The sequence below is a fragment of the Misgurnus anguillicaudatus genome, chromosome 2 (assembly GCF_027580225.2).
Source record: "Misgurnus anguillicaudatus chromosome 2, ASM2758022v2, whole genome shotgun sequence".
NCBI lineage: Eukaryota > Metazoa > Chordata > Actinopteri > Cypriniformes > Cobitidae > Misgurnus > Misgurnus anguillicaudatus.
The window spans coordinates 21915367-21934883 of record NC_073338.2 but is presented as its reverse complement, the minus strand read 5'-3'; the positions used below and the strand labels follow the sequence as shown (position 1 = coordinate 21934883).

Sequence of the window (19517 nt, the reverse complement as noted above, 5' to 3'; positions counted from 1 at the left end):
CTCTCACGGTACTTTAATGTCATTCTCCTGTTGGTCTTTGCAGCGGTGCGTGAACTCAAACAAACCTGAACTCAAAATAACAGGCATGAAAACTAATGCTTTGTATGAGGGACAGGTGAACTAACACCTGATTGCATCAGTAACAGACAACTCTACTTTGTACGGTCTTTGTGTTTGCAATGTATGAAATGTCTAGATAAAGTAGAGGTTGGGCAGCTGCTCAAAGATCTCAACTTTGGAGAAGACTGTGGGTTTTATACTAAGGAAAATTATTAAGAATTAAGATCTTTCTCTAAAATATCATACCCCAGAATTACATTGCTAGCCCACCCCAACAGTTATGCACAATAATAATGAAAAATGCTGACCAATATATATTAAGTAAACAAAAAAAGCGAGCAGCTGTAATTTAATATGTATTGTCAGATGACACCTATGCTTGAATACAAAATAAACAAATATAGGCCATGTGAATACATTTTTAGGAATGTACGCATTCGTGGCATTCTGAGAAAGCTGGTATAGATAAGTATCCATTGATGCGTGCTTCAGAATCTGGGCGGACTCAGTAGGGTATCCGGGGATTTCTCGCCTACTGATTTTATGAATACTGAGGATTTAGACACACTACTCTTTTCACGTATTGTTTCTCATACTATATAGTAGGTAAGTAGGCGCTTTCGGACGGTACTTAAAGCAACAACAAAGAGTTTTTTTTTACCTTAAAATAACGTTTCCAAAAAAAGTTTCAGACGTTTATCCACTCGAAACAGGGTGAACGGCACTTTCACATTCGCTTTGCAGCCCTCTATCGGCCAAAACCGCACTAAAGAACTTGGTTTACGGCAGACCTACAATCCAATCAGAGCCAGCTATGCTGCAGTATTTACGACAGTGGTAATGGACAATTCCGCTTCCAACCTGTAGGGGGAGCAAAGAGCAAAAACTCTTTAGTGTTGCTTACTCCAAATCTCGTAAGAAATAGTCCAAAATCCCGGTAATTCTCGCATACCATCTTCTCCTATGCAACAATTATTACATCTTAACACAACATAAATTCACAAAATTCATATGATTGCAAAGGAACAGATCCAAGTTCAGTCCAGTTCTCAGCAGCAACATAAACCTCATATCTCGCATTCGTAATGAATTAAAATTCAAATATTGTGGCTCAAGAAGCTTTGACACATTGCTTTACGGCAGTGATGTCAAACGCTCATTGGCTTATGCGTGCTACGTCTAAGATTTGGGACATTCCTGTCTTTCAGTCGATGTATGTTTGAAATTTGAAATGCAGGCCTTTACATAGTAAAGCCAGATTAACATTCTCGTGGATTAATAACTTTAATATTTCTCTGTACTTTATATATCTCCGAGAGGGTCGCGGCTGCAGCACATCGTCATTTTAACTACTTTTGGTACTGCTTTTGAAAATTCCCAGTAAATAAATGATTGTGATACACTGTCTGCTATGCTTACTGTACATGATTTTAATAAACTGTTTTTGGTAGGAGTTATTAGAGGCTTAAAATATTTTTAAATGCTATATTGTTACAAAACACACATTTCTGTCTTTTATGTTGTATAATATAAAAAGAATACATTATATTTTTAATTATTTGGTATAAAAGGTTTTGGGTTTAGGAAGTTTGTGGTAGGGTTAGGGAGGGTGGTAACATTATTGATAAAATGGTTCAACGACAATTATACAGCAATCTTAATGGTATGAAACATTTGTAAATGTTTTCCGTTTTGTAGCTGTAAAAGAGTAATAAAAATATGTCTACATTGTGCAATTCAGCATCTGTTGAAAAATATGTTTTGTGTTTTTGAAAGTTACTTATTAATACTATATGAGACAAGGCTGTACTAGATGTCCAGGTCCTCTGGCAAACAGCCCCAAAACATTTTTAATGATGCTATATTAATCTGTGGACAATAAATCTACTTGTTTTTTGCAAAAAGCTTTTTTTGTTTTTTTGAACAGAGAACTTGATTCCACCTAAAGTTTAAGTCGTTTTTGGCAAACCTTTAAGTTTCTTTTTTAATTAGACTGGCTTTTTCTTATAAAAAGTGGCTATTATACAAAAGTTTTAAGAAGTTTTAGTTTTGCTTTACAGCTATAGTTCTTGGTCTTATCCATCTTACCGATCTAATGTTATAAAGAAAATGTTACCTAATTTGTATGGCCGTGATACACAAAATTGGGAATATACATCAAATACATTTTACTCATAAGAATTCATAAGGGTGCCAATAATTGTGACACACATATTAAACAAATATATTTATTTTGACTGTGTTGTGTTTGTAATTGTTTGATATTCACAAGAGCAGAACATTTCTCTTAATATTTTAAACAAATGATCAAAACTTGCAACACTAGGAAATACATTTTGTCACAACCCTCATTTCTCATGTTTACCAAAGCGGCCAATATTTGCTGAGTAGGCTACACTGTAGAGGAAGCTTTTTGGACATATAACAATATTGTTTACAGTAAATGCAAATGGTGTTCACTTAATGTATAAATAGAAGTGATGTGCTATTTTAGCAATGGTGGGCTGATTTAGTGAAGATAGTCTTTTTCTAATCAGTTTGTCTATTTTCAGTTTAAATAGACACTGCTATTTTGGGACAGGTTATATTACACTGTATTCCTAAACAGTACAATGTACTAATTAAAAATGCAGTGAACTGTACTCAAACTTGTAAAAACATTCAACTTAAAGGTTTTTTGTATGTTTAACAAGTTCACCATTTTGAGTTCCACAAATTCAAATAAAATGAGTCAAAGAACTACACTGTAAAAAAATTCCTATGATCTGCTAATTTATTTGGGTGAAACATATATATATATATATATAAAATAGTGTATATAAGTGTGCCTGGCATTCTTAAATAACTTGTTTACCAAAAATATTAACTAAATATGTGTTAAATTTTTAGCCATCTTATTTTGGTTTGTCCAACTAAAAATGACATTTAGAGATTTTATTAAGTTACTTTACTCTTTTATTTTAGTGATATTTACAAAGTCACTGAGTCTTTTTTACATTGTAACTCAAAAATTCTATGTATTCCTTCCAAACAAAGTCATTTCAATACCACAGCCTCATTTTAAAAAAACACTGCAAATAATTGCAGACTTTTTGGTGGTTGTGAAGAGTTTAGTTTGCCAGGTAAGCTAAGAGTCTGGCACTGCAAATTCACTTCAGTTTAAATTGAGGAAGGAGATGAGGAAGCCTTCCAGTATGCTTTTCATTAGGGGAGCATTTTATTGAAATCAAGTGATATTTTAAGTGGTTTTCAGTAAAGAGAGAGGCTTGTTCATTGTTAAACATTCATTTATGTTGGAGGTTTAGAAAGGTTTGCTTTTTTAGTTTTGTGATCACCAGAGGTGGACAGTACTTAAGTATTTTAGTTCAATTTTCCAAACATCTGTACTTTATCAGAGTCTTGGGGACAAGTTTACTTCACTACATTATAAAGCATATATCATACTGTTTATTCCTTTGTATTGTATATTAAAATTTATGTAATACCTAATTAGATAAAATTTTATGCTTTCGTACTATTACTCAAGTAAAAGTAAATACTTTTTAGTGTTGTAGTTCTCGAGACCGGTCCCATAACCACTTTTTAAAGGTCTTGGAATCGACCGCATTTTTACTCGGTCTCGTCTCGGTCTCAGACAAAGAGGACTCTGAATTTTATTTCAAGACAGGTCAAGACGACAACTGATGGCACATCACACATTTATTTTTTATTATTAATTTTATGCAGTTCATTTAGGTTTGGCATATAATGTTGGCATTGTTTAAGCATTGTTTAAGTTTCTCTCAATGACAATTTTTCTAATTTTATTACTTTAAACACCTGCATGGTGTTAAGTGGATGGCAAGCCATTGAAAGACAGTTCAGAATAAATGGTTAAGTTGATTTCAGCTCTTTAGTGTTTGTTCACTTTTATTTGCTTATAGACAAAGATAAATTCCACATATCTGCAATGCCTTTGATTATTTTATCAACTTCTCTGATGGCATACACGCACGCACACACACACACACACACACACACACACACACACACACACACACACACACACACACAGACAAGAAGTGCCTAATCATATGCATATTCAACATTTTATCATAAGTGTTTTTAATGCAGTGACTAGCACTGGTCTTGGTCTTGACTTCGACCCTTTAAAGTCTTGGTCTTGTCTCGGTCTCGGCCTGTCTTGGTCTTGGTCATGACCTGGTCTCGGTTAGGTGGTCTTGACTACAACACTACTTTTTACTTAAGTAAAGGTAAGAATATGTTTTATGTACTTACAAATTAAATGTAAAAAAAAACTTTTTTTAGATGTATTTCATATTTATGAAATGTAGTGAAGTAAAAATGATGACATTTTGCTTTGGTATGTATGTTTTCCAAAGATAAACACTGATAAAATACGAACTGAGCTCAGTTTCTTGACACACTGTTCTTAATTTTATGACTCACATTCTGTGAATTGTAAACAAAAAATGGTAAAAGTTTTAAGTACAGTAGGCTATACAAAGGATAAATGGTAGTAGCAGTACTTATGGCAAACAGTAGTTTTAAGTAGTGTACAAAATGTATAAATTCTTTACACACAAATTTTGAAATGGTTTACTTAAATGTTTTGATGTAATCGGTTTCTACAAAAGTTTTGAGTACTCTGAACTTGTCAAAATGAGAGATTGCGAATTAATAATTGAATCAATAATTAATTATACTTTCAGTATCCCTTCGGTTGACTTTATAGTTTAGCTAAACATTTAATCTTTTCTTTTATGGACAAAAACTTTTGAAAAGACATCCAGTTTAAGTGTGCAGTCATGAAATCAATGCTTTTTAAAATCAAAGACAGGCTATCAAAGGTTATTTAAATAATAAAGAAGTATAACCCTCTGCCTGTTTGGGTACATCAGCATTTTTTATTAGCTGTGACATCTGACACATTTCCTAGTCATCGTCTCATGTGTTTTATATATTTTGGCATAGGTGCAATTGAAGTGCAATGTTTACTGCTTTATTATAGCTATTCAATCGGTGGTAACACTTTATAGTACAATATGGTTGTATGTGTTACCTAAACCATTATCTAACATGAACTAACAATGAACAAAACTTCTATTACATTTATTCATGTTTATTTCACCTTTTACTTATATATTTAAAAAAAAGCTTTTAAGACTAATGCACAATGGACTAACATGGACAATTGTATTGGCATTTACAAAGATTAATTAATGCATATTGCTCATTGTTAGTTTATGTTAGCTACTGCATTTTTTAATATTAACGAATACAACCTTATTGTAGAGTGTTACCCAATCGGCCAATGTGACACTTGAGACACGTATTCATAAACCATTATTATTTATAATATGCAGTAACAGTGTTATTCATGTAAGATGACAGTTTTATTTAGTAATGTTTAGAGGGCCAGGGTGCACGGAAAATCCGCAATATTTGTCATGTGCTATGTTTGTACACTAATACAGTTTTTAAAAAGCGTTATTCTGGGTTATTGGTCCAGTGTTTCAATTTATTCAGTGTAATAAGTAGTGCTTCAGGGAACTGTTGTTTTTTAATAAACCATTGCCATAAAAGGCATTTAGTCAATTGATACTACAGTGTGTTGTGTATCTTGGGGATAAAACCCTCTTTGTGTAGTAGATCCCATGAGAACATTTACATTTTGTCATTTAGCAGACGCCTTTGTCCAAAGCGACTTACAAGTGAGGTAAACAATAGAAGCAATTATAGCAACACAAGAACAGCAATACATAAGTGCACTGGAAAAGTCTCATCAAGTCCAACACAATATACATAGCCAAGGGTATGTTAGTAAAAATTATTATTTTTTTGATAGGTAAAGAGGAAGGTTAATAGATAAAGAGAAAGGTAACTAAAGAAAGATAGTAAGTCTGTAATTAGGAAGTGAGGTAATGGCGGAAGAGATGGGTTTTTAGCCGAGTCTTAAAGACAGCTACAGTGTCAGCAGATTGTGTCACGACCAGCAGATCGTTCCACAGTTGTGGAACAGTTCCTGAGAAGGTACGCGCTAGTGTTTTCCTCCATTTTTGAGATGGTACCACAAGCCGTCGCTCGTTGGCAAAGCGCAGTGATCGAGAGGGTACATAAGGCTCTATAAGTAAGCGAAGGTAAGGGGGTGCTGACAGTGTTGGTTTTGAAGGCCAGATGCAGAGTTTTAAATCTGATGTGAGCTGCTATAGGAAGCCAGTGTAACTTGACAAAGAGAGGAGTGACGTGCACCCTCTTTGGCTCATTGAAGACCACTCTTGCTGCAACATTCCGGATCATCTGAAGGGGTTTGGTTGTGCAGGCTGGAAGTCCTGTCAGTAGCGCATTGCAGTAGTCCAGCCTGGACAGGACAAGAGCTTGGACCAGGACCTGCGTAGCATGCTCATCTAGGAAAGGTCTCATTTTCCTAATATTGTAGAGGATGAATCTACAGGAGCGAGCGGTGCTGGCAACATGCTCTGTGAAGCTAAGCGATCATCAATGGCCACTCCCAGGTTTTTGGCCGTTCTGGAAGGTGTGATGATCGAGGAACCTAGCTTTGGTTCAGATGATATTACAAGCAGTTATGTCTTCGCAAGGTTAAGCTGGAGATGGTGATCCTTCATCCAGAGTGAGATGTCCCTCAGGCATGCCGAGATGCATGCAGAAACCGTGGGATCATCAAGGTGGAACGACAAGTGGAGTTGAGTGTCGTCTGCATAGCAGTGGTAGGAAAAGCCATGTTTTCGAATGACAGAGCCCACGGATGTCATGTATATCGAAAAGAGCAGCGGCAAACCACAGAGCCTTGAGGCACCCCGGTATCAAGAAGTTGGGGTTCGGAGACTTCACCCCTCCAGGATACTCGAAATGACCTATCTGAGAGGTATGACTTGAACCATAGAAGCGCTGTGTCAGAGACACCCAAAGACATGAGGGTCGACAAGAGGATGCGGTGATTGACCGTGTCAAAAGCTGCAGATAGATCCAGTAAGATCAGCACAGATGATTTGGCCGCCCTTGATGAGGCTGCCCTTGCCTGCCTTAGGGCTTCAATGACTGAGAGCAGCGCAGTCTCAGTGGAGTGACCACTTTTGAAACCAGACTGATTGCTATCCAGGAGGTTATTTTGTGTGAAGAAAGAGGAGAGCTGGTTGAACACCACGCGTTCAAGAGTCTTGGCAATGAAGGGAAGAAGAGAAACGGGTCTGTAGTTCTCTAGCACAGCAGGATTGAGTGTGGGTTTCTTCAGCAGCGGGGTTATCCCAGCCTCTTTAAATGCTACGGGGAAGGTGCCAGTGGAAAGGGATGAATTGATAATGTGGGTGAGAGCAGGGATAACTGACGGAGAGATGGCATGAAGGAGATGGTTGGGTAAGGGATCTAGTGGGAAGGTAGTCGGATTGTTAGAAGCAAAGACCTTGGAAACATCCGCTTCAGATAGCAGAGAGAAGGAGGGGAGGGAGCATGTCCCAGAGGTTTGAGCATGCGCAAGAAGCAGCGGCTCGGAGAACTGACTGCTAATAGTTTTCATTTTAGTCCATTGATAGTTCATTCATCCTTTTACAGGATCCCTCAACATTAAAATCGAATAACAGGGCTAAATCTATATTTCAACCTTTATTTTGATCACTACACTCTAAAAATGATTTTTTAAAAGGGACTAATCCATACATGTTGGCGTTGGGTTGTAATTTAACTTATGCTGGTCCAAACATAAACATTGGCTGGGTTAAAAATATCCCTGCATTTTTTTATAATCAATGCTTAATTGTATGTGTTTTTGTATAATGCTAAAATGGTGTGTATGATTAATCTATATAATATTTCTCTTCGTTTGTAGGCTTTAAACAGGGGGATTGCAACAGTCAAAGAAAATGCAGTGGAAATGCTTGCCAGTTATGGCCTGGCTTACTCCCTCATGAAGTTCTTCACGGGTCCTATGAGCGACTTCAAAAATGTAGGGCTGGTGTTTGTGAACAGCAAACGGGACAGATCCAAGGCGGTCCTGTGCATGGTTGCTGCAGGAACGGTGGCCATCATTTTCCACACTCTCATTGGTCAGTCTATTATATGCATCTGTTATTGCCTTTTGATTTCTCTGTGCACTTTCTTTATGAAGTATTTTGTAGTTTTTATAATAATGATATAGCATATCTTAAATTGCAAATAGTTTTTCAAACAAATGGGTCAATATTGAGAGTTTTAGAGAGCAGTTTTGTGCCTGGAGAAGAATGTCCCACCAAAACTAATTGCAGCCAAGGGTGTCTTTAACAAATAATGTTTTTGGTTCTTTAAGCAGGTGGACCTCACTAATCTTACCAAATGTGTTTTGAGTTTATTTGTCACACAAAAACATGACTCCACAAAGGATAAACATTATACATGTATTTTGTTGACTGAAGGTTTTTTGTTATTATAAGTTATTATATGCCTGCTCTGTGTACCCTCTTTGGACAGACTGGCCTCTCTTAAACAAACTGTCCAAACTTTACCTTACATTAGCACACTAGGTACATTACCATAGGAGATACATTAACATACTTTATTTTTAGATCGTTGGTCCTTCCTACGTAATTATAATGTCATTAAACAAATTGTGCAAAATACTGCCCTCCTACACTGCAGAAAATAAATTAAATTTTGACAGCCATACTCACTAACTTACAATTAGGTGTTTACAAAAAGTTGAATGGGCTGTGGTTAAAAAAGACAAGTTATCTTAAGACAATCTACTTTTGATAAGAAAAGGTAAAAGCTTTGTTGACAAACTGAAAGATTATCATGTTTACTTCAGAATGTAAATAAACTGTTGTTTGATTTTAACATTATTATTTATATTATGTTGACTTGAGAAAGTCAACATGCTGTTGTTTGATTTCAATTAGTATTTTTATTATTATGCTGGCTTGACAAAAGCCAACCGTTGTTTGGTTGGAACATTATTATTATGTTGATTTGATGAAACCAACTTATTGATGTGCTATTTAATTCGGCATTAGTGTTGTCACGAACCAAAATTTCAGTAGTGGGTTAAAAGTTTTCTGCAGCTGTTGTCTGTGTGTGGAGGTGAAATGCATCCTTTGGAGGTCACATTTGTAGACTGCATACGTCATAAAGACTTTTATAAATATAAAGTTCACTATTATATTTAGTTAATCATAAATTGTTGTAATATGCTTATGACTTGTGAATGAAATGCTTAGTTAACTTAGATAAACCAGGCTTAATGACATATGCAACCTGCATGCGACCTCTGGAGGATGCAGCTTTTTGTTTGAGAAACGGTCACTGTCCTAACATCAGCATAAAGCTAAGTTTCTGGCTAAACCTAACCTTTCCAGTCTTTATATTCAGTCTTTTACTGCGTGTGCTTTTTTGTTTGGGTTTCGAAATGTTCGTCTGAGACGCGTTGTGCTTGCAGATCAGTGTCAGATGTGAAGTGTCTCAGCAGATTAAACCCTCACTCTGACTTTACATGATTTTATCTCTGCATGTTCTTGCTCAAGAATAACAGTGTCTGTATCATTTCCATTGTAAAGAATTGGACAAATATTAAATTTAAATGTTTGGCTAAAAGTAAGCATCCAAATTGAAAGTAACCCCTGCAGCCATTTTTATAATACATAATGCTGTTTTTATTACAACGGCTACCTACATATTACTGTAATGTGTGTACTTATTTTGATAGTTTATTTGAACCAATTGTTATTGCATCGTCATTATGTAATTTTAGGTTATTGCTCACTTGGGTCTATTTTTATTACCAAAAAATACCCAGCCCTACTATTGCGTATCAACACATTTACTTATATTATATTGTGTTTATTTTAGGCCGTTTATATGGCCGTTTAATGACTATTATTCATGGGGATGAATTTTATCCCCACCGGGAATAAAAAATAATGAATCAAAAGGCAGGGATATAAACTGCTTGCTTGCTTGTATTTGTATATCGCCCTAAAACATCATGTTAAATGTTAAAACATGTAATTATCATGTTAGCTTCTTCATAAATCATGCTGGCATAGTGTTAAAACGTGCCAGTTTTATACTAAAATGGGCTTCCATCTTGCTAAAGCTTGTTAGCATTCTATGAAAACATGTTTACATGATAACATCCTGCTAAAAATGCTAGCATCATGCTAAAACATGGTAGAATAACGTTAAAAGTTACGATCATCTAAGTATGCTAATATCATGTTAATACATGTTGCTTCATGTTAAAACATGTTGAACTTGTTACGATCATGTTAGAAAATGTCAAACCTAAAGCATTTTAAAAACCTTTTTAAAGACTTTGTCTAGCCAACATTTCTTAAACTTTGTTATCTAGTTGTTCTTAACACATGTCTGTTTGCCTACCAGGGCCCTAGTACATTTGCATGTACCCAAATAACAGTATTTACATACAGAGAAAGAAAATCAGATTTAGAGCTCATTGTGCCGTGGCTCATGAGCAATCCTGATTTGAGTGCTTGTCCATTACGAAAATAGTGTCAGGCACTGAGAGAAAGTTGCCATGGTAACCTGATGGATATAGGATATAAACCAACAACCACTTGGATGAGAGCATGAATTTTTAATCAAAGAGCCACCACCTGTCCAGACAGAGTGCTTAATGATGGGCTTTAAAATGAAGAAGAGAGTGTTGTTAGCATACCATGACTACTCTTCATCATCTTGATGGTGTTCTCAAAGTGTATAATACACACAGTGAATAAAAGCAAAGAAGCAAAGCAAAAACGGATAGATATGAGAACTTGTGTTCTTTATGATTCCCACAGACATTGAAAGGCAGATATTTCAGAGGCGTTTATAATTATAATTTTCAGGCCTCAAATTATATTTTGTGTTTATAAATTGTTGTGTATATTACTGGCAGCAATAATATATATTAATCATGCTGTATTTTTTGTTTGTTTAGCCTACACAGATCTGGGCTATTACATCATCAACAAGCTGCATCACGTGGACGAGTCTGTGGGGAGTAATACCCGGAGGGCGTTCCTTTACCTGGCTGCTTTTCCTTTAATTGATGCCATTGTAAGTGACATCACTACCCTATCTGTAGATATGCGGTATTCTCTTCTGGCCATGAGATTTGGCTCAACTGTCTGGCACAGATGGACAAAGAGGGTGTGTGCGTGCGTGCGTGCGTGCGTGCGTGCGTGCGTGTGTGTGTGTGTGTGTGTGTGTGTGTGTGTGTGTGTGTGTGTGTGTGTGTGTGTGTGTGTGTGTGTGTGTGTGTGTGTGTGGCAACGTCCAGCTTTTTAGATCTGGAAATACAACTGCATTGGGTCCGCATTCCTTATTTGATCTCACATTAATATTTTTGGAAAAAAGATGAATACATAAATAAAGTTTAGCTTGGCCTTCTGGCATTAAAAGGTGTTAGGAACAATTAAATGATGTGAGAATGACTATTCAAATCAATCAAGTTTATTTTAATAGCCTGCAATGTAAGCATAATGAGATCATAAATGTTTTAATGTGATAATATGTGCATTGCTATTACAGGCCAGTAATAAAATGCTACCGTGAGTTTAATGTGACCCTATCTGTAAAAGCAAGGCTAAAGTCATAATATAATGATGAGCTTAAGAGCGTCAAAGTTTGATTTCAGTCACCGATTTAACTTTAATTTCAATCTATGGCATGACCTTACTAAGTCAATATTAAAGGGACACTGCACTTTTTTTGAAAATATATTCATTTTCCAGCTCCCTTAGAGTTTTGGAATCCATTCAGCTGAAATCCGGGTCTGGCGCTAGCACTTTTAGCATAGCTTAGCATTATCCATTGAATCCATTGCAAAGTCCTTGATTATTACGCCAGAATGAGAGTAGTACTAGCCATATCTGCCTAGAAAATCGCAACTTTTAATTTTCTGTCAGTCTTAATATACGATGTAACTACAGAAGAGTCAAAATATCCAAACTCTTTGGTTATTTTTTAGCGCAATGCTAATGGTCTAATCAGATTCAATGGATTATGCTAAGCTATGCTAAAAGTGCTAGCGCCAGACCCGGAGATCAGCTGAATGGATTCCAAAAAGGTAAAAATCACATGTTTAAATCTAGGGGAGCTGGAAAATGAGCATATTTAAAAAAAAAAAAAAAAAAGGGGAATGTCACTTTAAAGATATCTAGGTTATGTTCACATAATAATCTCTATATTATGTGAGATGATTTTATGTAGAAAACAGTAAATTAAAAAAATGAGCATATTGCACTGAACCTTGAACCCTATTGTATTGGAATTGAGTGTTGCTCTTGCTTGTATTTTTAGGCCTGGACTCATGCTGGAATCCTTTTGAAACACAAGCACAGTTTTCTGGTGGGATGTGCCTCTATTTCTGATGTTGTTGCACAGGTAAACATCTTGTCCTTCTAGCGTCATTGGATTTAATTTGCACGATAACCAGCGATTTCTGTAGCTTATTTGCATCTGTAGCTTGGTAAAGCATTATGTTAAAAGTGCAAAGATCATGGTCTCAAGAAACACGCATACTTCTAAAATATATACCTTGAATCTGCTGTAAGTCTCTTTGGATAAAAGAATATGTGAAATGCATAAATGTAAATGTAATTTTTGTGAATTGGATATTGGAGAAATGGTGAGTAAAGTTTCACATTATGTATAACTCAAACGGCATCTCATCATGACAAAACAAAACAAAATACGCGTCACTTTTAACGCATAAAACTTTTAATCGTAACTTTAGGTCATAATTGGCGGCTTGCACAAACAATGTATAGAGTCGTATTTTGGAAGAGGTCTTATAGTAGATTTTGTTATTAAGATAGTTGGGTTTGAATAGTAGACTCTGTATGTGACAAGAGAAGGGGCTAAATATCACTGAAGTTCCCAGTTTACATTGTAGTCTCTCTCTCTTCCTCTCTCTCTTTCTGTAGATTGTGTTTGTGGCTATTTTGCTCCACAGTCGTCTGGCGTGTGTCGAGCCCTTGTTGATTCCAATCATCTCTCTGTATATGGGGGCCTTCGTACGCTTCACTGTTGTTGGTCTAGGGTACTACAGAAACATACATGACAACATCCCAGACTCCAGCGGGCCTGAGGTTGGGGTAAGAACAGTTGCTCTATTACAACCAAAAAATTCAATGAACAAATTTCCACTGCATAAATGTTTTATTTGCTACATTGTTTAGTTTTTTTCTGCATTAATTCATAAAAACCCATGTATTATATATCTTCTGTGTAATAGGGGGATGCCACTATTAAAAAGATGCTAAGCTTTTGGTGGCCACTGGCTCTAATTTTGGCTACGCAGAGGATTAGCAGACCCATCGTCAATCTGTTTGTATCGCGAGATCTGAAAGGCAGCTCAGCTGCCACAGAGGTTAGTATGTCCTTATACAAATAAATCATATAATTATGTTGGCTTGACAAAGCCAACATACTGATATTGTATTTAAACTTATTATTATTATTATGTTGGCTTGTCAAAGCCAACATACTGATATTGTATTTAAACTTATTATTATTATGTTGGCTTGACAAAGCCAACATACTGATATTGTATTTAAACTTATTATTAGTGGTGCTTGCATTTATGCAAGGCATCACTATTATTATTCCTCATACTTATTATTAGTGGTGCTTGCATTTATGCAAGGCATCACTATTACTATTGCTCATACTTATTATTTATTATATCTTTATTTATTCTTATATCTGGACACTTTTTCGGCGCGTAACTCGTCCCACACGGTTTGTTGTAGACCAATGAAACAGGGCTCAAAATGACCGGCTTATTGAGGACACGTCTGCTATGACTTTTATAAGCGATCGGGTGCAGGATTTCCGAAAGGGGGGCGAAAAACCACCCGAAAAATCCCATTGACTTAACATTGCGCCCAACTTTGACGAGTCATAGCTCCGCTCGAGGATTTTATAGAAACATGTGGGTTACAACATTTGAAGAGGGTGGTAGGCTCTGTAACAACATGGATCACAATGGGGTGTAAGTTGTACCCCTGGGGTGTAAGAGGCACCCGAAAATTCCCATTGACTTATAATGGGGCAGGAAACATGCCCATATAAGGGAATAAAACAGTTCCAGATGGGATATCTTTGCTTTACAGTGTCGTAGAGATAAGTGGGTGGGCTCATTTCACTCGGGCATCCAATCAGTCTCTCAGGATCATCCCAGAGCTATTAAGCCACGCCCCTAGCAACAATTTGGGGCACCCTAGCAACATCTCCCATAGACTGCCATTATAAAATGCCCAGATGGATATCTTTGCACCACAGTGTCATAGAGACATGGGGGTGGGCTCATTTTACTCAGGCATCCAATCAGTCCCTCAGGATCCTTACATAGGTATTAAGCCACGCCCCTAACAACCACTTTTGAGCACCCTAGCAACATAAAATTCAAACAGTTATATCTCAACATCCGAACATCGTAGAGACACAGGGGTTGGACCGTTTGACTCGTGACTCAGAGTGTAATCATTATGGGATGCCAATTTTTTTCCCTAGCAACCAAATACAGTACCCTAGCAACAGAGTAAACAAAGCCTTATATCTCTGCATCAGAACATCGTAGAGACACGGGGGTTGGACCGTTTGACTTGTGACTCGGTGTGTAATCACTATGGGATGCCATTTTTTTCCCTAGCAACCAAATACAGTACCCTAGCAACAGAGTAAACAAAGCCTTAAATCTCCGCCTCAGAACATCGTAGAGACACGGGGGTTGGACCGTTTGACTTGTGACTCAGAGTCTAATCACTATGGGATGCCATTTTTTTTCCCTAGCAACCAAATACAGTACCCTAGCAACAGAGTAAACAAAGCCTTATATCTCCGCCTCAGAACATCGTAGAGACACGGGGGTTGGACCGTTTGACTTGTGACTCGGTGTGTAATCACTATGGGATGCCATTTTTTTCCCTAGCAACCAAATACAGTACCCTAGCAACAGAGTAAACAAAGCCTTAAATCTCCGCCTCAGAACATCGTAGAGACACGGGGGTTGGACCGTTTGACTTGTGACACGGAAGGAAATCACTAGTGGATGCCATTTTTTCCCCTAGCAACCAAATACAGTACCCTAGCAACAGAGTAAACAAAGCCTTATATCTCAGCATCAGAACATCGTAGAGACACGGGGGTTGGACCGTTTGACTCGTGACTCAGAGTCTAATCACTATTGGATGCCAATTTTTTCCCTAGCAACCAAATACAGTACCCTAGCAACAGGGTAAACAAAGCCTTATATCTCTGCATCAGAACATCGTAGAGACACGGGGGTTGGACCGTTTGACTCGTGACTCAGAGTGTAATCATTATGGGATGCCAATTTTTTCCCTAGCAACCAAATACAGTACCCTAGCAACAGAGTAAACAAAGCATTATATCTCCGCATCAGAACATCGTAGAGACACGGGGGTTGGACCATTTGACTCGTGACTCAGAGTGTAATAATTATGGGATGCCAATTTTTTCCCTAGCAACCAAATACAGTACCCTAGCAACAGAGTAAACAAAGCCTTATATCTCCGCATCAGAACATCGTAGAGACACGGGGGTTGGACCGTTTGACTCGTGAATCGGCGGGTAATCACTATGGGATGCCATTTTTTCCCTAGCAACCAAATACAGTACCCTAGCAACAGAGTAAACAAAGCCTTATATCTCCGCATCAGAGCATCGTAGAGACATGGGGGTTGGACCGTTTGACTCGTGACTCGGAGTGTAATCATTCTGGGATGCCATTTTTTCCCTAGCAACCAAATACAGTACCCTAGCAACAGAGTAAACAAAGCCTTATATCTCCGCATCAGAACATTGTACAGACACGGGGGTTGGACCGTTTGACTCGTGACTCGGAGTGAAATCATTATGGGATGCCATTTTTTCCCCTAGCAACCAAATACAGTACCCTAGCAACAGAGTAAACAAAGCCTTATATCTCCGCATCAGAACATCGTAGAGACACGAGGGTTGGACTGTTTGACTCGTGACTCGGAGTGTAATCATTATGGGATGCCAATTTTTTCCCTAGCAACCAAATACAGTACCCTAGCAACAGAGTAAACAAAGCCTTATATCTCCGCATCAGAACATCGTAGAGACACGGGGGCTGGACCGTTTGACTCGTGACTCAGAGTGTAATCATTATGGGATGCCAATTTTTTCCCTAGCAACCAAATACAGTACCCTAGCAACAGAGTAAACAAAGCCTTTTATCTCCGCATCAGAACATCGTAGAGACACGGGGGTTGGACCGTTTGACTCGTGACTTAGAGTGTAATCACTGTGGGATGCCATTTTTTTCCATAGCAACCAAATACAGTACCCTAGCAACAGAGTAAACAAAGCCTTATATCTCCGCATCAGAACATCGTAGAGACACGGGGGTTGGACCGTTTGACTCGTGACTCGGCGAGTAATCACTATGGGATGCCATTTTTTTCCCTAGCAACCAAATACAGTACCCTAGCAACAGAGTAAACAAAGCCTTATATCTCCGCATCAGAACATCGTAGAGACACAGGGGTTGGACCGTTTGACTCGTGACTCAGAGTGTAATCACTATGGGATGCCAATTTTTTCCCTAGCAACCAAATACAGTACCCTAGCAACAGAGTAAACAAAGCCTTATATCTTCGCATCAGAACATCGTAGAGACACGGGGGTTGGACCATTTGACTCGTGACTCAGAGTGTAATCATTATGGGATGCCATTTTTTTCCCTAGCAACCAAATACAGTACCCTAGCAACAGAGTAAACAAAGCCTTATATCTCCGCATCAGAACATCGTAGAGACACGGGGGTTGGACCGTTTGACTCATGACTCGGAGGGTAATCACTAGTGGATGCAATTTTTTCCCTAGCAACCAAATACAGTACCCTAGCAACAGAGTAAACAAAGCCTTATATCTCCGCATCAGAACATCATAGAGACACGGGGGTTGGACCGTTTGACTCTTGACTGAGAGTGTAATCACAATGGGATGCCAATTTTTTCCCTAGCAACCAAATACAGTACCCTAGCAACAGAGTAAACAAAGCCTTATATCTCCGCATCAGAACATCGTAGAGACACAGGGGTTGGACCGTTTGACTCGTGACTCCGCGGGTAATCACTAGTGGATGCCATTTTTTTCCTTAGCAACCAAATACAGTACCCTAGCAACAGAGTAAACAAAGCCTTATATCTCCGCATCAGAACATCGTAGAGACACGGGGGTTGGACCGTTTGACTTGTGACTCGGAGGGTAATCACTAGTGGATGCCATTTTTTCCCCTAGCAACCAAATACAGCTCCCTAGCAACAGAGTAAACAAAGCCTTATATCTCCGCACCAGAACATCGTAGAGACACAGGGGTTGGAACGTTTGACTCGTGAATCAGAGGGTAATCACCAGTGGATGCCAATTTTCCCCCTAGCAACCAAATACAGTACCCTAGCAACAGTGTAAACAAAGCCTTATATCTCCGCATCAGAACATCGTAGAGACATGAGAGTTGGATCGTTTTACCTTTGGCTTGGAGTATAATCATATATGGTCCCCAGAATTTTGCCACGGCAAGCACCACTTCACATTTTCTTCAGGAAATGTACCTATCTAGTTAGTGGTGCTTGCATTTATGCAAGGCATCACTATTACTATTGCTCATACTTATTATTTATTATATCTTTATTTATTCTTATATCTGGACACTTTTTCGGCGCGTAACTCGTCCCACACGGTTTGTCGTAGACCAATGAAACAGGGCTCAAAATGACCGGCTTATTGAGGACACGTCTGCTATGACTTTTATAAGGGATCGGGTGCAAGATTTCCGAAAGGGGGGCGAAAAACCACCCGAAAAATCCCATTGACTTAACATTGCGCCCAACTTTGATGAGTCATAGCTCCGCTCGAGGATTTTATAGAAACATGTGGGTTACAACATTTGAAGAGGGTGGTAGGCTCTGTAACAACATGAATCACAATGGGGTGTAAGTTGTACCCCTGGGGTGTAAGAGGTGCCCAAAAATGCCCAATGAAAAGTCAATGGGGCAAAATCCCATAGACTTACCATTGGAAAAATTTTGACGGGTCATAGGTACGAGTGAGGATTTTGTAGAAACATGTGGGTTACTAAATTTGAAGAGGGTGGTAGGCTATGTAAGAACATACATGACATTGGGGTGTAAGTTGTACCTCTGGGGTGTAAGAGGCACCCGAAAATTCCCATTGACTTATAATGGGGCAGGAAACATGCCCATATAAGGGAATAGAACAGTTCCAGATGGGATATCTTTGCTTTACAGTGTCGTAGAGATAAGTGGGTGGGCTCATTTCACTCGGGCATCCAATCAGTCTCTCAGGATCATCCCAGAGCTATTAAGCCACGCCCCTAGCAACAATTTTGGGCACCCTAGCAACATCTCCCATAGATTGCCATTATAAAATGCCCAGATGGATATCTTTGCAACACAGTGTCATAGAGACATGGGGGTGGGCTCATTTTACTCAGGCATCCAATCAGTCTCTCAGGATCCTTACATAGGTATTAAGCCACGCCCCTAGCAACCACTTTTGAGCACCCTAGCAACATAAAATTCAAACAGTTATATCTCGACATACGAACATCGTAGAGACACGGGGGTTGGACCGTTTGACTCGTGACTCAGAGTGTAATCATTATGGGATGCCAATTTTTTCCCTAGCAACCAAATACAGTACCCTAGCAACAGAGTAAACAAAGCCTTATATCTCCGCATCAGAACATCGTAGAGACACGGGGGTTGGACCGTTTGACTCGTGACTCGGAGTGTAATCATTATGGGATGCCAATTTTTTCCCTAGCAACCAAATACAGTACCCTAGCAACAGAGTAAACAAAGCCTTATATCTCCGCATCAGAACATCGTAGAGACACGGGGGTTGGACCATTTGACTCGTGACTCGAAGTGTAATCATTATGGGATGCCAATTTTTTCCCTAGCAACCAAATACAGTACCCTAGCAACAGAGTAAACAAAGCCTTATATCTCCGCATCAGAACATCGTAGAGACACGGGGGTTGGACCGTTTGACTCGTGAATCGGCGGGTAATCACTATGGGATGCCATTTTTTCCCTAGCAACCAAATACAGTACCCTAGCAACAGAGTAAACAAAGCCTTATATCTCCGCATCAGAGCATCGTAGAGACATGGGGGTTGGACCGTTTGACTCGTGACTCGGAGTGTAATCATTCTGGGATGCCATTTTTTCCCTAGCAACCAAATACAGTACCCTAGCAACAGAGTAAACAAAGCCTTATATCTCCGCATCAGAACATTGTACAGACACGGGGGTTGGACCGTTTGACTCGTGACTCGGAGTGAAATCATTATGGGATGCCATTTTTTCCCCTAGCAACCAAATACAGTACCCTAGCAACAGAGTAAACAAAGCCTTATATCTCCGCATCAGAACATCGTAGAG

The 19517-nt window shown here is 38.6% G+C and overlaps 1 protein-coding gene across 1 annotated transcript in view; it reads left to right on the top strand.

Annotated features, from left to right (window-relative positions):
* ankhb (ANKH inorganic pyrophosphate transport regulator b) overlaps window positions 1–19517 on the top strand; it is a 44917-nt gene that overhangs the window by 4044 nt on the left and 21356 nt on the right. Inside the window, exons 2-6 of the mRNA XM_055201898.2 lie at window positions 7904–8120; window positions 10988–11106; window positions 12352–12435; window positions 12978–13148; window positions 13289–13423. Of these exons, the coding sequence (XP_055057873.1) occupies window positions 7904–8120; window positions 10988–11106; window positions 12352–12435; window positions 12978–13148; window positions 13289–13423 (726 nt within the window). The remainder of the gene's footprint in view (window positions 1–7903; window positions 8121–10987; window positions 11107–12351; window positions 12436–12977; window positions 13149–13288; window positions 13424–19517) is intronic.